The following is a 26509-nucleotide window of genomic DNA, read 5'->3' as shown; positions in this document are numbered from 1 at the left end:
GGGAAACTTCAAACGTTAAAGTGTGGCCGTTGAACTGCACGATCAGGCATAGTTTAGTGCTCTCATACACAAACACACAACACAAACAGTCTGAGAAAAAAATGACATTTTATTGAATCTGCAGAATCATAAGTACAATTTGAAGTGCTGTAACAGGGCAACAGGAGATGATATATCAGGTCCTTAATTCTGAGTATGTATTCAATAATGAGTTTTGAATACACGTGTAAGTCAATATGCATATGGTAACTTTATTTTTTTTATTTAAAAAATAACAAAATTATATCAAAAACAAAACAATTTAAGATGGAATGCACAAAACCGCTCTGAATGCTAAACCCGATTGTGTATTACATGATTTCACTCTGCAAAGTCTACAGTATATAACCAGTATCATAGAAGCAAGGAATGATTCATCAGAAGCGCAGGAGCCTACAATGAAGGCTGAAGGAAAGAGGGATCTCAGCAGACTGGCGGACAGGATACTAGGCAGAAACTGAATGGAAACACGGTTATGATATGATGTTAACGGTTCAGTAGACGAGTGATGCCAGAGCAGAAGAGTGGCATTTTGGCGCAAAGAGGTTAACTCCTGACTAATATTCAGGTCAGACCAACAGCTTGCCCTGCCTCACAGCCTGGGAGGCTGAGAGCATCAGACCACTGCCCTCTGTCGCCACCCCCCAGCCTCACACACTTACACCGTCACACGCTCAAATTTAACTTTTGCCCTCAGCAAATCCATCCTGAGCCACACTTACACAACACTGGCTGTCTTTGGCCACTTTTTTTTTTTTTTCTTCTTCCAATTCATTTCACCCAGAAGACCCACTGACAAAACACCATCGAGACAACACAAAGATCGGATCGGCTGTAGACTAACAGAGGCCACCAGTGTGGGTAGCTTTGCTCAGATTTATAACTTAACAAGAAACATCATCGTAATCCAACACTCCTTCCACTTCAAGCCGAACCGTCAGCTCTTCGGTTTAAGACAAGCACGACTGTGAGCGTTAAAACAACTTCCTGATCCAGCATCTGTTTTGCAAATAAACTTGTCCTGTTGTCAAGTAGAGGTTGATACAAAATACAGGCATCCATACGGTGCGTTCGCTCACTTTGTTAGGCAAACTACAAACCAGCTTGAGCTTTTTTTTTCCTGATTCACAGACCATTTACATCAGCACTGTGACTGCTACTCACATTAGAAGGTCGCGAAATTTTTATGAAAGTTCAACACCAACTTGCATCAAACCGGATTTTTCCATGAGTCAACTTTTTAAGAAATCATGTTACTTCCTGTCAGCCACATTCACAAAAAATACGAACCACTTTTATCTGCAGGCAAGCCACGTTCCAGAGCACCATGACCTGTAAAAACATTTTCCCTAAATCACCTTTATGATACATATACAATTGTACAATGTCGTCTAGCTACATAGTGAGAGCCTTTTTTATTTTAATAAAGCTGAACATTTTCCCCAGTCCCCACCTAAAAACACACCACCCTGATCGCTCATGTCCGCGACAGTCACAGTGCATCACAGGAGAATGAAACACCAAGAGAAAGAGGAAGGTGTGTGTGTCAGGGGCCGATGTGATCATTTACACCACTGAGAAATGGTCAAATATGTTTCAAATTTAGTCCTCGCAGAAATAAACGAGTGACAGAGCATTTCTGTGTCACAGCCAGCAACTTAAATGCTTAATTTTGTGTTTATGAACAAACCTTGTTTACATCTGAGTGACCCACCGCCAACCAAAATGCTGGTAAATTTTGGCTCATCCACCAGTCTCATATCAAAAACGTGCCTTGCATCAGTGCTCGGACGTGACACACAGGTGACAGGTCTGCCTTTATGTCATTCTGTAACGTTACTTTATCAGAAGCTGGAGAATATTAAACAACGTGAGTCCCAGCCATCAGAAACAGGCTCGATTTCCCCAAACAAGCGGCCCACACTGCTCTGACCCGACACTGCAGGGTTCAGATTAATCCCACGACTGAGCTAATACCGCGAGGGCGATTTGCCCTCGAGATAAACTCTTCCTCCTTGGTTCATAAATTGAGCTGCTGGTTTATTTAATACACTTCCTTTTTTTGTTTTTGTTTTTTAAAAATAAGCATCTTACAATAACAAGAAAGGCAAAAGAAGAACAGCATGAGGAAAGTCGACAACATTTACCACAGCCAAGGATTCAACGGCGACTAAATGGAAAAAAAAAAAAAACAAAACAAAAAGACTGAAATGTTCACTCACAAAAATAGTGAAATAAATGTAAGATTTAAAAAAAAAAGATTCACAATGAAGCGTTGTGCTTGACCTTCTCCTTTAGAAATTTGTCTTCTGCGATGGTGATGCTGTGGACAAAAGGGGGAAAGACTTGACCTGTTCCCATCTCCTTTCTCCAAGCAGTTTAACCGTGATCACCACAACTCTGTGATTCTCACAGGACTGAAGGCATTCAGGCTGCAAAAAAAACAGGAAGAAGGGTGTGTGTATATGTCGTATATGCACACCAACCGAGGTGATGTATTCAGTGTGGCTGCGAGAGATGGACTGATAATGTCCCCTAACTTGTCCCTGATTCCTCCTGTACCCAACAGGCCTGAGAAAGGCAGCTACAGGAGGTGCTCTTCAGTTAGGCTACGATTCCAGTTTCACTACGATACCCACAATGCAGTGCTGAACACGAGGTTTGCCTTCTCGAGCACACAACGGCAAGATGTGTGTCTGCGTCTATAAATGTAATAAAAACTTCTCTGTTAAGACCGAGAGCTGGCTAACCGGTGCAACAGGGTTAGAGGTTAAAGGAATGTACACGAGTCAAGAAAATTCAAGCTTAGCGCTGATAAGACTGAGATTCTACTCTGTTTCCAGTCTGGCCAAGATCACACTGCAAAACTGAAGAATGGCAGAAAACAAACCAACAGGCCGATGAAAATGCCACACCCACACTTCGCACTCTTCCACAGAAAGACGTCTGCAGCTCTGTCGAAGGACTCGTGGGGAAAAGGGCTTTTTTTCTGCTTCGCTGTTTGCACGATGCTGTGTCAGGACTGTGAAGTGCTATAGCTAGGATGGAGCTGTGTGACACGGCGTGACCCCTGACATACTGCGATGAACCGTGACTTTATCTTTTGAGTCTTTTGATTTCCAGTTGTGACAGCACGGCAGTGGAGCCAGGATTGGGGAAACGAGGGAGACGGACATCAGCACAGACACAGAGGCAGGCAGACAGACAGATAGATAAAGACAGACAGACGGACAGCCAGACAGGTAGAGGGCGTCTGTGGTGGAGCTGAACAGTAAGAGCAGGGCGGGGATGCAGAAGATGGTGGGGGTTCAGGGTCTCACAGGACAGGTTAGGGAACAAGAGTAAAATCAAGAGAAAGCGGCATTAAGATGAGATGGCACTGGGCTTTTCCTTTCCTTCTTTCCCTCCCTTTCTCTACCTCCTCCTCCTCCTCCTTTTTCTCTCCCTCTTTTTCTTTCCCTCTCGCTCAGATGGCCTCCACGTAGTTGGCGGGCAGCATGCCCTGCTGGCCGGTACGTTGCACGCGGCCGTACATCCAGCCCTCGTCGATCTGCTGCACATCTACGATCACGTCCCCGTCTACGAAGGACACCTCGTCCTCGTCGGCAGCAGAGTAGTCGTACACGGCCCTGTACCGCTTCTGTGGATGACAACAAGCGCTTCAGTTAGTCCCTGAAAACGAAAGCAGCAAAAGAAATGATGTCCGTGGTTTCTGATCCACGTGCCTGCTGCTAAACTAACTACAGCGACAAAATGTCTCTGAAAAATCATGGATTCCTAAACGTCTGGTTCTGTCTGAACAACAGATTCACTTTGCTGTCACAGAAGCTGAAGCCAGTGAACTCTTGGTATTTTTGTTTTATGAAAAAGACGCCACTTATAAATACAACCATGAGGTGTTCGTAAAACTGGAGGACTCACCCCAGTGCCGGGAGGAGGGGCGGCGGCCGCCTGGCGCACCGGTTCAGGAGCGGGGTCATAGTGGTAGTTCTGAGAGGCTGCAGGCGGCTGGTAAGCTGCTGGTAAAACAGAGAGGAGGGCAAGTAAATGAGCTGGAAACATATTTCTTGGCGTTACTTTGTCTCAGATACCAGACTCACTCACAGATACACCCTGGGATACAGAAGCTGTAAGTCTACATCTAACTGTTCCGGGAGGAGAGTGAAGATTTCAGTGCAAACAGCAAATGCACTTTAATGGCGGGTGTCTGTATGTCTGCACGAACTCTCAGAGAACGAGGAATTCAAAAACATGGCACGCCAAAACGTGTACGGCTGACCGATTTCCCCGTTACACAACACGCTGAACAATGCCTTTCTGTGTGTAAGTAGAAATCAGGCATGTAAATTATAAATAGCAGGTATGCTGGTCATCCCAGTACTTAGCTGTCACTTGACTGCATGTTCACGATGTTCTGAAAGTCCATCAAGTTGGTCACACTTATGACTTCAAAGTCACTAATTTTGAGCCTCAAGAAACATTTTTTTTGGCTTGATTAACGAATAGACTAAATTTGTTTGGCCATGGATTTATATATCTCATGTCAGATTATGTATTATTAGGACTACTTTCATGATTAAGCAATGCAAATATATGAAGCCGTACGGAGGAGAGCAAAGAACAAGTTACAACCAATATCACGGAGTGGCGTGACGAGGCAACACCCAGCCTGGTGAGCTCAAACAGCCTGTGGCAGCATGAAGCCGCGCACAGATACAAACAGTTCTGGTTTTATGCATTATATTTTTGGGGATGTGGGGGAACTGATTGTTTGATGACTGACTGTAAATTTCCACTAATTTCACTATTGCTGCCGCTTCTACTAATCTACTAATCAAGGTAACAAAAGACTGAGTGATCAGTGAGATTCCATATCAATAATCATGTAGACATAAACTGGCAAGGGTTACCTTGGCTGGGGTTGCTCGGCTGATGTGGGGAATCTCCTCCCGTCTTCTTCTTCTCAAACTCCTCATGGTACCTAACCTGCACGAAACAAACATGAACAGGTCACAAAAGGTCACAAATAAAGACGGAAGAGTGCAAGAGAGAAGTGTAAGAGATTTAAATCCACCAGTGTCTCCTGTCACAGCATGCAGTTTAATTTCTATCCACCAGAGGTCTCCCACTTGCTCTCCTCTACAACCCTTGTGTTTGTGGCTGTAGGTGGGGCATGCTACGTGCACCAAAGCCTCAGGAAGAAGCTTGACGTTGAGAGGAAATGACATCTTGGCGGTCGGAAGTAGTGTGAGCTCAGAGTTGCATAGCAACCCCCCTGACATATCAGGAAGAACAGGTGAAGCGAAAAGAGGGAGCGAGAAGCTTGAACGTTAGGGGTGAGAAGGAGCCAGTTACAGATTCAAGAGGAAACACTGACAGGAGGCGGAAGGGGTCATATGACTAAGCACAGCAAAGTGCATTTATAATACTAATCTCTCAAATGTTGCTGATCATACTGAGCATTGCCCTCAGAGCAAAAAGAAGCACCTGTGCTGCAGTTTCAGGTACAAAAGACTTCATGATCAACCTTTCCAGCCAGTGTGACAAAGGCAGCACTCAGTGTTAAAACATGAAGCAGGGCCACACTGATACAAATGAGTGACTGCTCTATGAATGCACTAAGTAGCCTGCCCCCTTATTACCAGGCTGATAACAGACTGACTCACACTACCGCAGTCAAGATTTACAATCCCCGATTCTGTGCGCACTAACACCCGCGCTCAAAGAGCCCACTGTGCCGGCGGCGTTAGCGAGGAGTGTATTCACAGGCTGGATGGGATGACGGAGTGTTTGTGGACAGACAGTGAGGCGAGTCACTGAGAGAACACAGAGACCGTTCTCAAGTGCAATATGTTAAGTGAGAGTGTATAAGAGAGATTATTTTGGTTTGTTTTGAAGGAGCAGGGCTAACAGATGGTGTGTGTGTGTGTGTGTGTGTGTGTGTGTGTGTGTGTGTGTGTGTGTCGGGGGGGGGGGGTTATTCACAGGAAGTGGCTCTGCCTTAGCACATCATCTTTTGCTTCTTGACAAGAGGAAGGTGACAGGAAAGTGAAAAGGCATGACCAAGCGAAAAAGAACAAAAATGGCAGACAGGAAAAGTTTGTCCCTGTAGAAGTGAGCGAACGGCTTCACGATGTCAACAGAAACTGTTTGTTTCTTAGCGTTCATGCAAGAAAGTAAAAAGAAGTGAGTATGTAGTATTCATCAGGGGTGGTTCCCCTATGACTGGCTGTGAATGATGCACTGATTGCAGGCATACGTGTTGTCTATCAGTTCCCCACTACAAACACTTGATGCACTCAAATGCTCCCTGCCATAATGCACTTGTTATCTTGATGTGGCGTGTGTGTGTGTGTGTGCACATATAAATATATTTAACATGTGTGCATCTGTCTCTGTCCTCCTTGATCTCAGATCTTTCACCACATGAAAGCAGTAATTACCCATCACCCTCCACACTAATTATGCCATTAGCGAGGCCAGAGCACAGCTGGTTATGTGTAATGATGTTATGTTTTGTGTGCGAGTATGTTTCACACCAAAATAAAAAGGCCTTTACAGCTGACTTAAGCAGTCCGGGGACAGAAGGCAAACACTGTGTGCATTTCTACACAGCTGCTCTGTATTTACAGAGAAATGGCAAATCAATAACTGGAGCTGAGGGAGAGAGGAGGGGAGAACGGTGGAGAACGGTCCACGAGGAGGACAGATTCGAGGAGAATTCCATTACAGTAAATGAGGAGCGCGTTAGCAGAGGGAGCCTGACATTTACTGATGTCAGTGACTAAGTGGGAGGATGAGATACTTTAACAACATGAAAAATATTATAAGACTTGAGATCTTGATGTGGTGAAGTTCTCTGAGCTGAGACGAAATACCTGGTGTCAGGAAGTGAAATTTTAAAAAATGTAAAAAAATAACCCATAAAAAAAAAAAACACTTCCTGCGGTTTCCACTGTCGAGTTTTTCAAGAGAGCTAAGTTAAATGTTATGCAGCAGATAAGCACAATCTGCCTTAAAAGTTAGCTGTGATATCAGGAATTCTCAGCAAAGTGCACTTCATATGAACCAATCACCCTCCTCAGAACAGCTTCAGATATAAACTTTGATCTCTTTCTTATGATTTTAGAGAAACGAATAATCAGGTGGTAATCGCCTTGGAGAACGTGCTGCAGACACTTACATTGCTGATTTGTTCCTGCGTTTTCTTAATTCTCTGGAACTCTGGCGTGTCTGCGACCTGGCTGAAACCTTTGCCTTTGTTCTTCTCAAAATCCTCCTTGTAGTGAACCTGCAGAACAAACACGATGCTGTTAGAAACAAAAAGAAGATTAAAACATGCAAGGCTATCCCCCTTTTGCCTGTGTTGCATTACAAAGCAAAATGAACAAGTTTCAAGGCGTTTTTGTGTGAGTCAACAAGGAAAACCCAACAAATGAGATTCAAATGATTATTTATAGATGCTCTGACCTAAATTCTTTGAACATATACAGATTATAAGTGGGGGGGAAATTGCAAGAGAAAATTGATGTGTTTTGATATTTTTCTGCTCGTTTGAGATGCCGTTATTATTTCCATTTCCTTACAAGAAATAATGCAATGCTTTTCACCTACAGTATCTGCAGTATCAGGGTAAGTGTGAGTACTTGCACATGGCTTTGCTAATGAATATTAAGCTTTTATCTGGCCTCAAAAAACATCTTTATAGCAGAAGGAAAACAGTTTTATTGCTGAATTCATTACAGCTTGACATTTTAAAATCAACGAACATGAAAATGCTGAAATGTCACCTGTAGTGCAAGGGAGAATTTTCTGAAGTGTTTTCTTTGCTGAGGATAAGGTTGTAAACTCATATTACCCACCTACCTATTACATACCTGCTTAGCAAACCAGAAGGTTTTGAGCTCTGTGGCTCTGATGAACAATATTTTCTTTTAATGCATAAACTATGACAGAAATAAGCATTAATAGTGCTAGAGTGTGCGTTACAAGTGCAAGCAAAGTAAGGATGGCCTACACATATTGCTTAGTCTTCTGTGGTGACGTTCGTTTCCTGTTTTTAGAGAGGGAAGGCCTTACATACAGGACGTGGTAGCAACCATACATGGTCATAATGAGAGGTAGTGTGTGACGGGCAGAATATCTGTGCGTGTGCGTGCCGGGTTTTTCCAGTCTCCCCACCCTATCCTGACCCCCAAGGGCAGAGGAGGAAATGTCCAGCCCATGCTGCGTCGGATGAGTGTCAGAACTTACAATGCACGGTGCACCCCCTCACAGCTGCCTTGTGGCTGATGTCGAGTATTCAAACCCACAACCGCCTAAACCATTTTAACCTTTAACCAACCTGAAACAGAAAGTCAGGTCCATGTTTTATTTTCAAACTACAGAAGCAGCTACACTTTTCAGCTCTTTTTCATTTGGTCCCCTCAGTTAGTGGCTGATATTTTCTTTTTTTTAAAAAAAAATCACTGAAGTCCACCTCCCCTCACCAACCACCACCCTCATCCCTGCCTTCATGGTGACAGAGCCCATTTCCTGAGCTGCCCCCACTCCTCCCTGCCCGACACTGCTTAAACAGACTGCTGACCAAACCTCCTCTCAACTCCCTACGCCTCTTGATGACATGATTCACAGGTAATGTGTGATGCGGTGTGATGAGTATCTGCATATCTGCTGTCACCCCTCAAATTGTCTGAAAACTCTGGCTGATCCTCATTCCAAAGGAAATTATACATGACTCTCAGGTCTGCACACACAGATAAGTCATGGAGAAGATTAATGAGGCCTCGACCCATCTTTGTCCTTCATCCTCGCCCCCCCAGGTTTTATTTCTCAGTCAGTACCCTCTTGTCTTTTTGGGCCTATGCAACGGCTTTTCTCCTCCAATCATGCCTCTGCTTTTTTTCCCCACCCACACTCCCTTTCGCTCTGTGCTCCTTTTTCATTCATTCATATTTTACTGCCTAAACAGCAACAGTCATCCCATAGAGTTGGGGCTCTTCCTCATTATAATCCTCTCTGCTTCTATTTGCATTCCTCTAGCTTTCAATGCTCTGGGGATTTTACTTTTATCTCTTCCTCTTTCAGACTGTACTCCTCCCTCTCTCTCTTTCTTTCTGTGTTGGTGCCTTCCTGTCTCTTCCTTTTTTTCTTCACTCATGTGTGCCTCATTGCTCTCCCTCTCCTCCTCCCCAATTCGCCCTCTCTACAGTTTCTTTATCTCTCTCTCTCTTGTTTCTTTCTGTTTCCCCCTGCAAAGTCTTGTAATGAGGTGTGACAAACCTCTACCCTGCTACCATAGCAATAAGGTTCCCGTGGCAACGCAGCAGTGATGGTGGAGAGGGGTGAGATGGCCACACTTCTCCACAAACATGTTCAACTTCCTTACGCCGACACCAACGCACTCATAAAGAGTGCAGACTGATAACACAGCTGCACAAAAGCATCACAGTGCAAGAGTCTTATTTCACATCGTCTGAACTAATCTACATTAACTACACACACACACATGCAAATGACAAATGAAATCAGTAAAAAATAGGATTATAGAATACCACTTGAAAATAAAAATATGCTGTGGGTTTAACAGGAACTTCTTTAAAATGACCGTTGCTTTAAGGGAGTCTGGTATTCTTGCAGCACAATCAGCAAATTCTTCCCTCGCTTTCTGTAACTGAAGGCACATTTTGAGCAATCTCTGGCAGGAGAGGAGTTCACTTTGCATTGCCTCATCCTTTTAAAGGCAACTTTTTTGAAATTATTTTAGACCTATCAACTTCAACTGAAAGAGTTTGGGTTATTTATTTTTTTCTTTTTTAGGCAAAATCATCATTTCCTTTTCACTGTGACCATTTTGCTCACACACCTGCAGTAGAGAAAAGACGGACGCTCGTTTTTGTTTGTGATTACACAAATCCTTAGCGATCACACACAAACATCTTCGGTATAATAATCTCACTTTAAAGCTGGTGACCATGATAAACCATTAGTATGATGACAATCTCTTGGTGTATGGTTGATTGTTTGTGGGGGGCTGTGAGGACGTACAATCCATGTAGAAAAACACCATCTGTCCCTCAATCCCTCCGTTATCCCCCCCTTCTCATATGAACCCCGCCCCCACCCACAAAACCCTTTCTCACACACACACACCCCGGTTTCATCTGTAGTGCTTGACACTGACACTCTTCGATAAGCTCTGCCTCATCTGTGGACAACTCTCTCCGCCACTACATGCTGGGAAAATAAACATGTACTTCAGCTTTTCCCTACAGGTCCTTACCTTTCACCTACCACTCTTCTGATTAATCTATCTGTCTCTCCAGGAGCTTGGAGGGTTTTTTTGTGACTAATGAGCTGAATTTGAAAGGGCTTTTCTACCAGACTGTTCTAAACCAGTTCTAAAACTCAGATTTTTGTTCTATTGTTCTGGATTAAAATGTGAAGGGAAGCTTCCAAGCAGTTTCTTTAGTGATTATCAAAACGTTAACAACTTCCTAGAATACTAAGGAACATCCTCCAGACACAGGGCACGAATATGAGAAGTGAAATCTTGCATGGCAGTTTTCAAGGTTTGCAACGTCTGCCACTGCCACAGATTATAACATCTGACCGCCACTTAATCAGCGATGTGTTGTGCTTTCTTTAACTACAAGCAGCCAGTGTGGGAAAAAAGTGAACACTCTCTATCACAGCCATCTTTATTAAGGCAGTAACACATGACCCAGTTCAGGTGGATATTTTAGTCTGATGAGTTCTTTTTTATCCTAGAATATATTTGGGTCTTTGTTATTTTAGCCCCAGCAGAAAGAGTCATAGAAGTGTTTTCCGTGGTTACAAATCAGATTGGGTACTGCTCAAAGAAAAAGGATCACTGGTCAGTACACCTCTGACATCCAGACACATGAACACCCTTGAGAGCAGCAGAGTGAAACGTAAGGGCTGTTCCACTGGCTAAGAATATTAGAGAATATGGTCAAAAAACAAACCCCACCTTCAATTTAACCAACCAATCAGAGACACTCTAACGGAGGACCAACATTAGATGTACCCACTACAGTCTACAGATTCCACAAGGGCAAGGAGCCACATCTATGATTTTAAGGAAATTTGGTTTCCACGAATGAGTTTAAGTAGTCCAGCTTAGTGACAACAGATTATTTTTTAACACGGTTCTTAGAAGACTAATTTTCAGGCCGAGCTAACAGTCGAGCTTAGGCAGAATTACAGTCCTCAACTGAAAGGCAGAGCTTTTTCTCAATTAGACTTAAAAGATAATTGAGTTTTTAACTAGTGTTAAAGAACATTTATGCTGCAATGCTTTCTTATGTAATAAGGATTTTTTCAGCTGGCGATGAAAAAGTGTTGCAAAACTTACTTACTTGATAGTTCTAATCTGCATTAGTTGAAAATATAATTTAAGGGGTGCTAGTCTCTCAGAGTATTTCTGCTGGAACTGACAGTGAAAAGACTGATCTGATAAGATGAGAAGAGGGACATTATTGTGTTAGGCTTGCTCATCTGAGGCTGTGCATCACTAACCTGTACCCAACGAGCCAAGATTTCTGTGTTTGAAATAACTTCTGCCTCTTTTTCTGTCCCCATAACATCTGATTTATCATACTATTGCATGACTAAGGACCTCCAAGCCCTCTCTTCAAGTCTCTTACTTGTCCATTGCGAAACAATTTCATGCCTCACTTCTCAGGTCTGTCTTAAAGCTGTGAGCATGCAGCTATCTGGAATGTTCAAACTACATCTGAATGACTGTGTTATGAGAACGTTGGCTTTGTGAAAGCTGTTTACTCCCAGATCAATTTTCAGTGTTAACTCAAGTCAAGCTTTTTAAATTAAACATGTTGAACAATGCCAAAATGTCAGCTGGAGTTTGGTTTAGCCGTGAAACCTAAGAAAGAGTTACCTGGCTCTGCATCTTGCTCTGCTGTTTGAGGCGGAGGTTCTCTGGAGTGTCAGCCACACAGGTGAACTGTGTCTTGGGGTAGTGTCTGAAAAATAAACATGCAAAACGGCACAGAATGTCAGTACACAGTAAACACACACAGGCAGATGCCTTCTTTTACTCAGACTTCCACTGTGATGCTCAAGCCTAGACTCTAAGAGAAAAAAAAACAGCATAACCCAAGCAGTGTGCAGCCTGTGGCCCCCACGGTGGGGGTGTTTGTTATTCAAGGTGGTCCTGAGGTTGAGTTAGGGGCCCCTGTAGACAAAAAGCATGTCAGTGTAACACACAATGCTCTGTCAGTGGGAGCTAAGGTAGTCTGAAAAAGAGGAAGTGTAGGCAGAGGCTGTGAGTAGGGGGAGGGAAGAGCCTCAAGGTTGCAGAGTTTTGGAGGTGAGCCATAGCAGGTGTGGAAAAAAAAGCTTTCCAAGCTTACAAAACCCAGACACACACTCATGCACAAACACACTCAGGCATGGACATATGGGGGGGTACCAGGAACAGCACAGCAGCAGGGTCAAAGACACAGTGGGTGAGTGCGAATGATGTCATGGGTAACCCCCTTCAGCAGAGCGTGAAGGCGAGTCTCTTTTCTGAATGGATTCTGGGAATTTTCTTGACAGCCACAGACCCATAACCACCGGATCTCCTACTGCTTGGGAGAAAAAGCTCTGCCTGAAACAAATATAAACAAACATAAACATACACAAGTAAGCATAAACACGCACTTTCCACCCACACGTGCGCACATGCAGCACACCGAGCATCATTCCAAAAAGCCATTCATACTTATTGATTGTCTGAACCGCTGGCAGTGGTCTGTGTGTTACGCATAAGTCAGTGTTTTTATACACTGGGGGCTTCTGTGCACAAGTAGCCTTCAAGTCTACAATTAACGGTGCTTGCCAGTTCAGCGTGATCCTTAAGGCAGCAAAAACACATGGCTTAAAGAGTCCTCCAAGCTTATCTAACTGCTCATATGGACTGCAGTTCCCAGCCTGCTTCAGGGTGCTGGGTGACCTCAAAAATGTTCAAACGCTATCCGTGCCTCTGGGTAACCCATTTAGGCAATATGTTTATGGTTTCCCTTGACAACGTGGTAAACAAACTGAATTAGGATTCGCCCTGATGTGATTATGGGATGTAAAAACGGTTTAACAAAAGTTGTGGCTGGGGTATTTTACATAAAGTACTGTTAAAAAAAGATACACAAGCCACTTTAAAGAAACCCCAAGAGAGGGAAGCAGAACATGAATGGATGTTAAAAAGAGCAGAAGTTGACTGAAGTTGGTGGTGTGATATACAACAAGCATTTGAACCTTGCTTGCATCCATACAAACACATGTAAGTCTGTGCACGCTCACAGGATTTAACGACTACTAGCGCTCATTTTCCTGAAGCGTTACCCGCATGGGCCGAACAAGCTAATCAAACCATGCAAATGAAGCTAATCTTTTAATGTTGTGAGATATCTCACTGCAGAAGCAAAGAGATGCTTCACCATACAGATACACTACTCTGTCTTCTGCAGTTGTTTGTCATATACAAGCCAATGCTGAATACAAACCCCCATAACTATTTATTACATCTTAGCAGTTGGGCTAAAATTAAGGTACATGGGTAAAGATTTTTTTTTTTCAGGTCTGGACAGGTTTATGTCCTTTTGCTCTCTACCAATTCATCAATAATACTGGCAAATGCATATCTCTATGGAAACAATCTAAAAATGAATAAGAAAATCTAAATGGATTCAAGATTTTATCCACTTTAGACCATTTTATGAGCGTTGTCTCTTTGTCTTTATTTTTTTATGGCATGTCTCTTGATTAAATCCAGGAAACCAATAATATATGTTCATTTCTCTCTGGCACTGGGCGTGTCTGGTTTGTGGTGGAACACACTTCCTCTTGCTGAGCATCGCTGTGCCTGAAAAACCTGTGCTTGTCTGAAGCAGAGGGTGTGTGTTAGAGAAACACTCACTCACAACCAGCATCTGTGTTAACAGCGCTCCTGTCATCTTCAATGCCTCTTTAGAAACTGTCCTTGCACTAAAGGGTCAGGAAATTGCTGTACAAACACACAACAGGGTTGCAGATGTATGCTTAGTGACTCAGTGAGATCGGGTAATTTGTGTCTGCCTGTGCAGCCATGCTCGTGGGTTTTTTTTGTGCCTGTTTGAGGCTATGAGTGAGTCACAAGAACACTCATCTATCTGTCAGATTTTATAACAAGGTAATAAGTCGCAGACGGGAGTGGGTGACACATGCACAAACTCTGTGGGCCCTGTGAACGCTAAAGGAGGGAGTGATCAAAATGGAAGGGAGGTACTGCTGAGGCCACGCATGTGTAATCACACACACACACACACAGACACACACAACGCCTACTGTTCAGGAGATGAGGCCTGTGTGCATAGCAGAACCAGGAGATGTTGTGGCCAGCTTGACCCTGTGAGACCTGGAAAGGTTGTAATGCATCATTCATCAGGAACATTTCATCTACATGTACAGTATCCTCCATCTCAACAAGTTCAGTGGCTGACTGAAGAGCAGGTAACTGCAAAGTCTAGACAGAAAAGACACACAGCTCACAGTCGAGTGGTTGATGGAGGAAGAACTGAAGGAGAGCTAGAAAATAACAGGCACAAATGCAGTGCAATGACTGGCAGAATTCATTATACAATGAAGCTCATATATCATCTGATATTTTACGGACTAGGCCTCCCCTCTGGTCAGGTTCCCAGACTGATACAGAAGGTAGCACACGCCACAAACCAGGAAGCAAGCAGCAGCGCTGTGCTGCATTGTGAAAAGTGGTTTTACTTTTGAATTATTTATGAGCAATATATCAGTAAACGACCTCAAAACAAGATTCAAGATTGTGAGAAAATTGGCAGGCGCTGTACATGAGGACACTAAATCAAGACGTCTGTGACATGTCTTCCTGACACCCTAGTGATGTTAAATACATTTGGTCATTAAGGCAGCGACCCACCAATGGCTCCAGCAATCTCCAAGGGAAATGAAGAATTTTTCTTATCTGCCCTCCTGAATCTCCCACAATCCCCTCCGGTGACTCTAGCTTCTAACCAGGGATGGGATTCTCAAGGAAGAGGTGGTGGGAATACAATGAAAACAAACAATGCCTGTATCAGTTACCAAGGACAAATATAGAGGAGTAATGATAAAGTAGTCATCCCACAGTATAATAACAGAGAACACTACAGCCTGCATTACTCTCTTGAAGCAGGAGGCTCTTCCACTGATGATGTTTACTCGAATGAGGCTTGTTTTAAGCAAACGGAAAGAGGCATAATAAACAGTCTCTGAAGGGCCTTGCTCCTGCTGGCGCAGGGAGTGGAGGGAACACCGGAGGCAGGAAAGGGAGAAGAAGAAGTGACTTTAGTCTGGAAAACCAAAGGTGATAGTAGGAAATGCACCTGCTGAATGTGGTGATTGTCTTTATGTAGATGTAACAGACTGGATGTAGGGACAGTAAGTTTAGAAAAACATATTTTGAGAAAGAGATGGTGCTAATTTTGTTATGTTAACAACAATGATTGCTAAGATTGCTATACTTTATCATCCAATATAAGCTTATAATTAGGCCTGCAGGTGTTCGTGCTTATTATGGATAATTAAACCTCTGTTTGAGTTGCAGTTGTGTGGATGCTGAGGATCTGCTGTAGTCATCAAACTCCACACACTCAAATGAATCATAAAGGTGTTGTCCCATCGTCACATGTCAGGATCAGGGAGATCACAGTTAGGAACAGACAAAGCAATAGACAACACATGACAGGGTGTACCATGGGTGTGGGGCTTTAATTTCTAAGTTTATGGCCAAAAGCACTCCTAATAAACAAATGCAACCCCGACACAGTGAGGAAAAAAAAAACAGTAACAACACACCAATTTTCACACAAGACAATCTGACATGTTCAAAGTAGAAAAAGTACAGGTATAAACAATAATAGCAAAAATGGCTCAGTTCCATTTAGCTGGCACACTGTCATGCTGTTATGGCTCACTGGGACACTGGAATGAAACTGAGCTATTGTCAGTGTTAACACATGATTTCACTTGCATGACAACTCAAAACCAAAAAGATTAACTACGTGATTTTTCAAGCTTCCGTGTGAGGACGGATGCATGCGCTCACCTGTGAGTAGGATGTACTGCAGGAACAGATCAATGCTTTTGGTTAACCTGGAAAATATTGGTACGTGTGTTGGGTTTTTTCAGATCGACTAAGTGAAGTTTTTTTTTTTTTTTTTTTGCTTATTTTCTCTGGCTAAAATTTGACCTTTCATGTTGGAAACATTTCAACTTGAGAGACAAATGTGCAATTATCTTGAGTGGTGGGACTCATGAATATACGGAGCCAAGACGAAAGTGAGTGATTTGAGGAAATTTAGGGGGAAACTACTGCTGGAGTTACTCTAAGTTCTCAAATCTGTCACAATCTGCCGGTGTTTGCTGTTGTCTTGATACAAGCATCTGTACTTTGTGACGAGGGACATTTTTAAAGGCAAACTGTTCCTGTCTTAAAAAAAAAAACTTTTCTCTTGCACAAAAGTTAGAAAAAATAAAGAGCCATTTTTCTCCAGACTTGGCACAAATGAATCCTGTCTGGTGTTAATCATAAAGGAAGCCAAAATCCATAGAAAACAGCTGACCACAAGCCTGCGTACTCCTATAGATTTTTCCACTTGGGTTGAGAATGACAATGCTAGCATGACGGGTTGTTTTATTTCTCTGGTAATAAAAAGGCACTTCAGAAGAAAATGCAAAAGAGCTTGTCAGAACATGAAGCAACGCCCTCTCTCTGCATTCCCTCTCAGAACATGCACTCACCCTCCAACTCTCTCTCTCTCTCTCACACACACACACACACACACACACTCACACACAAAGAGAGGGGGAGAAAATCATTATAAGTAACAGCAGAGGGGGATTCCACAGATTCCTGATGGGCCTTTAGTGCACTGAGTATGTGCCGAAGCGTGAGTGGACATGCTAGTTTTCAGAGTGTCCGTCTGTGTCACTGTAAAGGAACTTTAGGAATTTCCTTTGTTGATACCCTCCTCCCCTTCCCCACTGAGAAGGAAGGAGGGAGGGAGGGAGGGAGGCAGGCACTTTCCCACACTACATATAGGCCTTTTCTCTGAGGGGGGAGCTGGAAAAGTTACTGATAAACAGCAGAGGAAGGAGAGAGGGGCCTTCATTGGGTCGCAACATGGACACACACACGTAAATTTCCGACTGTGGACAGATTGAACACTGCTGTCAGTGTCTTTGGGATGCAGGCTGAACCAGTTGAGGATAAAAACATGAAAAACACTCACTGACATGTACAAATGATGACTTAGGGACAACTTACGCATTGCAGTATGGTCTCTTGTCGAAGCCTTTGTAATTCTTCATGTTTAGAGTCATTTTGCAGACCTCGCAGCTGAAGCATCCTTTATGCCAGTACTGTCAAAAACAAAGAGAAAGAGGAGACACAAAATGATGACAAGGGTGATATTTGAGACACTTGCTTCACCTTTCTCTGGATCTAAAAGGAGAGCTTAACTCACACAAACACACACTCACACAAAAAACAACCACATGCCAACTAGCACAAGAAAGCTAATTGAATAAGTAAGGCCACAGCTACTTTTTATTCCCTTGAGGTTTCTCAGGGACAAGAGCTGGATACAGACACAGACAATAGCGACTGTTAAGACTGTGCAAAAAAAAAAAAAAAAAAAAAAAAGTGAAGCAGTGTGGAAACATTTCAAGCGGTTTGTGCATGCTGGCACTGAAAAGTTACAAAGAAACCAACATCCTCTTTTGACAACAAACTGTATGGTTACTATTTATAAGCAGACAGGCCTAGCTTTGCTGGTGTGACCAATGAGGAAGAGCTGTCAACTTTGTGACCGACAACCATATTAACTGCGTTTCTGCCATCTAATCTGGTGCAATCAACTTTCATGCCTTTATGATTAGTGTGAGCTCAGATGTGTCAGGCATGTGTGCAAAATCATCAATTTCTGTTTTCTACATATGCAGCAGCAGAGACTGTTTTCAGCTGGAACTGTGAAAGCCACTTTTTGAATCACTTTCTGTCCGTCTGCTCATCTCTGCAGGCCGGTATGTTTCGGTGCCTCCTTTATCCAGCTACACAAGATGCTGTGCCTCTATCTCCCTCACCACCCTTGCTCCCTTCCTCCCACCCACCTGCCCTCTCGCCTCCTTTCCTTTTCTCCTCTGGCAATGGGCTGATCTGTGGCCTGAGGGTTCAAAGAGGGATTGAGGGAGGGAGGATTGGAGCAAAGTGGAAGGAGGGAGGAAACATGAAAGGAAGGAGCTGGAGAGAGCAAGAGGAAGGGAGCAAGTAAGGGAGGGGTGGGCAAGCGAGCCACAGAGTGAAGCAATGATCTGGCTACTCCCGCGATCGTCAAGGGAAATGGAGGGAGGAGCGCAAAGACGCACAGAGAGCAAGAAAGAACGGGAGGGAATGAAAGAGGGAGTCCTTATTAACATAGCCTCAGGGTGCTCTGTCATCCTTCTTGTGCTTTCTCCCACTCTTTATCACTTTCTACACCATTTGCCCACACACACAAAACACTGATCTTCCAAATAAACAGCACAGAAAAGATGGTTCCAAACAGAGAATGAAGCTGCAGATAGATGTGCATTACTTGTGTGTTTCTAACATGCACAATGCAAGTTTTACTCCACACAATCTTCTCAGGATAAGTAGCGTGCTTTACTGACAGAAAAATCCATCGTTTCCCTGCATGCAGTGATGCAGTCTGATAAAAAAAAAAGGATGTGTTACAGCGCAGATAAACGGCTGGCAATAAATTACCAGGATGTTGAGGTCTGCTGTCTGTTAAAAGCTGCAGATGTACAGAAGACACAATCATGGCAGCTCTGTGTGTGGAAACATGACCAAATACACAGCACAATGAGCGTTTCACTTCCTTCTGTCATTGAACAATAATGTGGCCTCAGGCTGGTCTTAAGTACAGCCTTGGCTGTTCTGACTGGATGTAACGGGCCACCCAGGGTGGTATGCAACATCAACGGGAAAGTGTATGCGTGTGTGTGTGTCTGTTTGTAGTTGTGGGCCATCAATATTGTTCTAAGGCATAGAAAAGAGGAGACTCACAGTAGAAACCAAACCTGTTCAGTAGAGCTGTGATCCACGGCTAAACACAGTGGGCAAAGCCTTCAAATGTAAACCCCTCATCCCAGGACAACCCAACCAGGGCTTGAGGGAGTTGCAGATGGGCACATCATGTTACTCTTCCCATTGCTCTCCCTCCCCATTGTTCTGGCTAGCACTGCAATGGTAAATCCCTTTACAAACAAGAGCACAGTGCTGGATTTCCTCCTGCTTCAGCTGATTTGCAGCTGTGGTGGCCGCCATCTTTACATGCATACCGTCTAGTTCAGAGAGAAGCAGACCACTATGATATACTCCTGTATACTCTGTTGAAACGGTACACCATGGGCAAACTAACACAATGTGATCCTATTAGAGAAGTGTGAATGCAAATGCTGTTGCGAGAAAAGTGAAACCATGAGCTGAGCATGGACTTTCATATCTCTGTTGTTTTCCAGAATAAATATTGACCTTGGATCTGTTTAGCAAACTTTGCCTAAGCCTTTTCCACCTGCTAACCAACTTTTGACCAGGACAACCCCTGGCACCCTCCCCCCTTCGCATGGATAACATGACCCTTGCAGGTGAATAGAGGTCCTAGAATCTAGAAGCTAGAAGCTTGTTGTACAGAGGACACACTGAGATATGATCGCTCAGACCACATTTGGTGGTCAGGGCTCCATGTATCCAGAACACTAAAACTTAAATACATCCCTGATAAATTTTTAATAAAATAAAGTTTTAGTAAGCGCACATTTAGCCACTGCAGGCATCTTCTAAGCGTGTGGCTGAATGTACAGTTTTATTTTACTCTGCTCAGCAGTTGCAGTTTTTCGCAGATAAAATCAAATGTGTGCACGGGGGTGAAATATAATCACAAGTGGCCACTAGAGACACATTTGAGATGCATTCAAATACCAGACATGAACTGCCACCCATTTCATTTGAACCCAGACACAGAGACTTGTATTAGGTTTAGGATTTAAACAAATAAATGCCAAAGGGAAAGGAAAGGACAAACAGAAGTGTGGGTGTAAGAAACACCCCCAAATGTGTTTGTGAGAGACCATGCAACTGCTAGCCTTGTCCAGCTACAGGAAAACCTGGTTCTCTGGTGCCAAAGCAGGATCTGGCAGTCAGCTGGAAAATGAGGACACTGCAGAGACAGAGCCCTAGAAACAAAACACTCATAAGGAAAAAAATACAGCACTGTCTCCCTGCATCAGCGCAGCTCAGGGGCACATGTGTATGCCTGTCTATATGTGTGTGTGCATGTGTGTAGTCCTGTATGTAGGTTATGGGTTATATGTCTCGGTGCATGATGCATGTGTGTCAGCTGGGATCCAAGGCTCCAGTCAAGAGCAAAAAATGCTCAGTCAGGCTCGCAGGCCCCTCTTGGTAAGAACCAAATACGAACTGGCCTGGACCTGGAGCTCTCTGAGAGGCCAACACAACTTCAGACACCAGAGGCTGACCAGGAGCATGCCATACTAACCAGTGATGAGCTGAGGCAATGAAATGGGTGCCTGCTGTGTCAACCACTTTCTATATCAGCATTGGTGTGTAATACAAGCGGATTTCTCACTTTGTTTCCTCTGCTCACCACAGCTGCAAACTTGATGGAATTTTCATAGTCCAGTCTACTGGTAATCATCAAATTAATCATCATTGTAATTAAGCGTCTTATAACAACAAAGGACATCTCTTGGGACCCTGATGAAATGTTTCATAACTTTAGGCTGAATCAGTAATAAATAACTTTGGTTTAGACCACTTGGTTTGATGCTTTTATTGGCTGATAAGGCATTCAGTTTGAAAGACTCTGTGGTGGCTCTTTGATATTTATTTTAAACCAAAAGAGGCTAAACAAATCAAAAAACTCTGCTACACACACCCACACACAGTGGGCCATTAAAGCAGCTTATTCTATGTACGTGAGTGTTAAAAATTAGTCGTGCGTAAGATAGTACATGCCTAAAGACAAAGTGCGCACATCTGGCTGGTGCTACCAGAAAAACACTAACTCATTAAAACATGCTGGTTAATTATTAGTCTACCTGATGCCACTCATTTATACACAAGCTGAGGGCTTTTTTGCTGGCCAGCAGGCAGACAGCAATTTGAACAGACATACTGTACAAGAGTGTGCACTTCACACACTTTTCAAACCACTCCAGACTGTGATGTGCACCTAGTAACACACTCATCCTGCAGCCCCAGCAACGACACATTCAAAAAAGCAAGGCACTCCCAACAGAAAATCTGAGAGATGACCACAGTAAAGGTGGAACAGTTGTCATAAATCATCTGTATAATCTCACTTTAGAAAATGTCCCATCTCTTTGCCGACAGCGCAATTAATAAAGCTATAGCAGATTGGGAAAGCAAAAAGAACTAGTTGCGCTAATTCCCTTTTCTGACAAAAACACAAATTATCTGTCTACTCACTGTGGATTCAACACCTAAGCTTATTTTGACTGTAATGTGTGTGTCTGTGACTGTGAGTCAGCAAAGGGAGGTGACTAGTGGTGGCTGGACAGATTCCTCACCTCCTGTAGCATTTGGACAACATGAATCAGCTCTCAGAATAAGCCGTCTAAATATAGGCGAAGTGGTAGACAAATTCTTATTGTTCACACTGGACCATCAAAGAGCAAATGCTGACAAAGCCCCTCTACATGAATTGGAATACTTAAACATACAGTAAGGAATTTAGAGATTATAAGTAGGACGCCATTCAATGAACTGGAAAAAAAAACTGAGTGATATCTAATGAGACCTATTTTTAGATTTGACTTCAAATGACTAAGTATGGGGGTTGAGATGTGAGCTCCTTCCTGCAGCAAAGAACACACAACCTGAACGCTGTACTCTATTGACCTTTAACCCCCTTTCAAAGCCATTTCCTGGGGAGCACAACTGATGCTCAGAAACCCCACGCTGAGGCCAAGTAACACAGCAAGCAATTTGTTAGCTAAATAATAAACATGGGTGCAAATCAGTCTGTGAAAGCCAGAGGACAGATCAGTTATGTGTCAGATGCATTCAGTGTGTGATTCAAATGGTGTATGAAATGTGATTACTACACACACTTTAGTAAATGCTAGCCGTGGTTGACCATTTGAGATCATGTGAATCAAGAAGTGAGGCCACATTTTTGCTACCCACTCAACTAAAACACACCAACTATAAACACATCTTTTATAGTTTATATAAAATTTGAGAATATGTGGTTGCATTACTTCCTGGCTGCATGTGATTATTCTGAGAATAGCGGGAGGAGACAAAAGCAAGATGGCGGAATCCTTGAGACTGTTCTGTTCTTTTGACTTCTGTCTTCACCTGTGGACGCATTTTGTTTTGAGTGAGGCTGTGACTTGTATGTGTAACCATGTGACGGATCATCTGTTGCATAAAGCTATGTCTAAAGCAAGCAAACAGGTCTTGCCTCACACAAAATCTTGCCAATGCTGTGTATAAACACATATCAAAATGTTTTGACATTACTAACATATTTAAGAGCCAGCAGTGATGTTAGCACTTTATACTTCTTAAATGTTGAGCTGAGCTGTCAGAGCACACAAGTCAGTTTCTCACATCATTTACAGACAGTGAAATAACTGCTGAATTTACTACAGTAACTGGTTACAGCCCTTCATAATCTATGTTATAATGTCTTGTATCTCACAATTAAATATTACTAAATCTCTTGAAAAGATGTAGGAGGACTGTAGCTCCGACAGGTAGGAACAGGCTCTGCAATTCAGACTTACAATATGCAGACAGCACTAAGAGATAGTAACTGCAAAGACACTCCAGCAGAGAGGAGTGTTTCGGTGAGAGAGGAGCTTTGAGCTTTAACCACTCTACACAGATATGTCAATTTATCTCGACTGAGATTTCCTGAATGCTGAAAATGGCTATAAATCTCAAAGAGACTTTGCACATTAATCTATGTGTGAGTTGTTTCACTAGTATTGTGTGCATGTTATTATGATTATTTTAAAAAATACTGTAAACTTTATTACTTCTGTAATTGTAACTGTATTAGTCTCTTGTACTTTCTTTCAATCAGGGAAATGCAGAAATGCCAGAATTATTTCTTCCATAAAATATGTTTCAACAAAAACAGTGAATCAGGTTATAAAGTTGCGTTTCTAAACAATAATCAGTGAGACTCAGCCTCATCAAATTCAGTGCCCATATCATTATTTTGACAAAAAGCAGTGGGTGCTGCCCCTTGACAGGCTTCTGAAAGTTTGTCCCATGAGAAGAAATTGAACTTTCAGGAAGTGAGGCCTACAGGAAACAGGAGCAAAAACAGCTTGTTTCAGACACAGGATGAACGGAGAGGCTGAAAGGGCACGTTTAAGACACATAAGGATTTTTTTTTAAACTGCAAATCATGCAAGGCTATTGTTGTGGAATTGCAGAATAAAAAAATAAAATAGGTCTGCTTAAAGCCAAATAAGCTATTCCGAACACCTTGCTATCAACAAGCATTTTAAGTATCGAAGGGAAGCCAAATAACAAAGGCAAAGTTGTCACCAACAAGAGTCACCCAAAATTCACTTCCTGTCTTTACATGCGCTTGGCTGCCCACTCCCTCCACTGGGCCCAGCCCTTATATATTGGAATGCAGCTGACAGACAAACAAGCCTCTGTAGCTCAGTCTCTCCACAACAGATATTATAGAAAGAGACAGTCAGGTAAAGGTAGCTGTGAATACAAATGCAGCAGCAGCCAAACCCTCGACTCGTGTGCCTTCGACTGAGCTGGCCTAGCACATGGAGAAAACCTGCCACTAATGTAGCCTCGGCTGCTTTAATCAAACTAGAAGGGCAATACGTGTGCCAGAGAGAAGGAAAAAGCAAGGCTGTTTTGCCGTGTCTGAAGGAGTGAGTGCTGATGCAGAATGGCAGCAAAGACCGACGACGGGCTACTCTCCTGTGCTCGTTCAGAGCAGGGAGATGGCACAGCAGGCCTCTGACAGAGCACGTTTTATGGGAGTGTCTGTCTGCTGGAATGCACTCTGTTTCAGGCCAGATTTCAACGCGCATTCAGGCTGTACTTGTGGCAATTTGATTCTCATCGATGCAAGCCTTCCAACATGATAACATGATTTGTTCGTTTGCATACATACACATTCTTAGGGTCACCTGTGCATGAAGAGGGGTCCCGAGGCAAATCAATTCCAGTCCGGAGCACTTGAGGAACACATTACTCGTGGTGCATTCAAGAACACATCCACGCAGCCGAGTAGTAATGCCTCCAATCAAGAGCTGATGTTACTTTAGATAATGTGCTTTGTGAGCTCTTTCCCCACCTTCCCCTTCTGTCATCCCCAACAGATAAGCACGTCTTGACAGGGATTGATTTTCAATAGGCATTCAGACATCCATTAGACAAATTATCTACTTGCCTCGAGCTCTGCTTTGGTAAAAAACATATAAACACTGCTATTCATGTGCCAGACACTGCAGACCCCACCCACCCACTAAGTGTTATACATGTGTTCTTTATTTTATTGGAAGGTTACAGTCTGAGAGCATCAATGTTCAAAAATGCGACAAATAACACATCTTTAATTGCTTAAAAGTACAGCGGTTACAGGTACAAGGTGTGCTGTATCAATGATAGCTCAAATTGGTGCTCCCACGTGAATTAGGCGCCACGACACAGTCACTTTGGGTAAAACTGATGAGATTACCACCTTGGCTGAGATTAGGCTACTGCTTTTGACTGAATACTAAATCGAGGTGGCTCGACTAATCATCCCTGGCTTTGATTAGCCAGTGAATTGGACACAGACATGTCCAAATCAGTCCCCGCTGTCCTGAACAGAGGATGACACGAAAAGCTTGGTTATGGGACTATATTATACTCTTTAAAGGAACACAGAAGTCCTTTATCTATTTTTATTTGTAAAGGTTAATCCCCTCAATCACGGAATACCTTTTCGAGAAAGGTTAGGGACGTTAGCTAACGTTTTCAAACGGTTTTCTACCAAGCTGTGGTGCCAGCCAGGCCCAAACCAGACTCGTCAGTCGGAAGCACTGCGAGGCGCTGGTTTAGAGCAAATCAATACCATGGCCTCGAGTCATTGTCGAGATGAAAAATACAAGTTCAGGTTTCTTTTAGGAGCCCATTATCTATACGAAGAGGTGTAATTCCTTTTCAGCTCCGCACTGTTGAGCCATTCCCCTCCAGACATCAAGCTAGCTGTTAGCTTGCCCTGCTAGCGGAATACCTGTCCTGTTGGGCAGCTCGATTCATTCAGAAAAATATGTGAAAGGTGTCATTTTAAGCGAGCAGAAATAAGTGCAGTTAGGGAGCGAAACGAAGAAGCTGTAGTAAGATTACTTTTCCAAAAGAACAATACGAAATGAGACGATTTTCTTGTGATCTTACCTTGTCCAGACAATTCACTTTTTCCGTGGGGTAAACGACTAGATTACATCTGCTACACAACGGATTCATGTTGGAGGAATGCTCTTCTAGCTAGTTAGCACGGAAACCGCCGACGGTACTGGTTGTAGCCGTGTGCTGTCGAGTACTCACTTCCCAAACTAGCTACAGTGTACGATTATGATCAGGGGCAGACCAAAACTAATCTAGTTGTATGTGGCAAATCCAGAAGTTTGTTGTTGTCGTTATAGCCGCCGCACAGCTGGCTGTCAGTCCACTAACCAGACACGGAAAGCGCGCTCCCGCTCCCCCCTCCCCTCCCCTCCCCTCCCTCCACTGCGCGCGTCCGAACAGAAAGGGAAGAGACAGAGTGGGAGGTTCAGTTTCTTTCCTTTTCTTTCTTATTACTTCGAAACATGGTTTGATATCACATGTATGCGTTGTACACGCTGAACCGAGACTCGAGTCCAGCGGTGTACCTCTTGAAAATGAAGCGTCGAGATCAAAGACAGTTTAGTGTTAACTGTGGAGAAGTGCAGGTCCACCCTTGTGCGTGTGCAACCAATCTGTCCTCGTCCCTTCTGTGCTTGCATAGCGAACTCATGCGATCATCTTAATTGTTGCAGGTCTTTTACCAATGATCTCCAGTGATCTCAAATCACATTTTTACACATCTGCCACGTTCGCTGCGTGTCCTACTTGGGTGTCCTTGTTATACATTTGGAGAGAGTGACACCTGCTGGCAGAAGAGTCGCACTGCTTCTATCGCCATGTACATAACCTTTCTCTTTTGAGACCTTTCCAAATGTGGCTGCGAAATTTTGTGAATGTATGTGCTCCGTGTACATACATGGAGTATGTACAGCATCAAATAATGGTAATAGTAAGTAGAAGCAGTAGAAGCGTGCTGGAGTACGGATCAGGAACCAAGTGGCAGTCTAT

The 26509-nt window shown here is 43.4% G+C and overlaps 1 protein-coding gene across 2 annotated transcripts; it reads right to left on the bottom strand.

The window, feature by feature from the left end:
* Positions 1-89: 89 nt before the first annotated feature.
* lasp1 (LIM and SH3 protein 1) lies at positions 90-25879 on the bottom strand. 2 transcript variants are annotated; one of them, XM_046416565.1, is made up of 7 exons: positions 25571-25879; positions 17381-17475; positions 11960-12044; positions 7223-7330; positions 4950-5025; positions 3961-4055; positions 90-3679 (listed from the first exon to the last, which is right to left on the bottom strand). In XM_046416565.1, exons 1-7 carry the CDS (start codon positions 25637-25639, stop codon positions 3506-3508), a joined length of 702 nt encoding a protein of 233 aa, XP_046272521.1. In that variant the 5' UTR covers positions 25640-25879; the 3' UTR covers positions 90-3505. The 2 variants fall into 2 exon arrangements, with proteins under 2 accessions (XP_046272521.1, XP_046272520.1); XM_046416564.1 differs by having other exon boundaries at positions 3961-4058; positions 25571-25878.
* Between the last annotated feature and the right edge of the window lie 630 nt (positions 25880-26509).

Source organism: Scatophagus argus, chromosome 16 (assembly GCF_020382885.2).
Source record: "Scatophagus argus isolate fScaArg1 chromosome 16, fScaArg1.pri, whole genome shotgun sequence".
Classification (NCBI taxonomy): Eukaryota; Metazoa; Chordata; class Actinopteri; family Scatophagidae; genus Scatophagus; species Scatophagus argus.
The sequence above is the reverse complement of the archived record's forward strand: the minus strand, read 5'-3'. Positions and strand labels throughout refer to the sequence as shown.

Coding starts and splice junctions, on each gene's coding strand:
- lasp1 (XM_046416564.1), bottom strand. CDS start 25,639: ATGAATCCGTTGTGTAGCAGATGTAATCTAGTCGTTTACCCCACGGAA. Junction 4,059..4,949: donor GCCGAGCAACCCCAGCCAAG/GTAACCCTTGCC, acceptor CTGTTTTACCAG/CAGCTTACCAGCCGCCTGCA. Junction 3,680..3,960: donor CCCCTCCTCCCGGCACTGGG/GTGAGTCCTCCA, acceptor TGTCATCCACAG/AAGCGGTACAGGGCCGTGTA.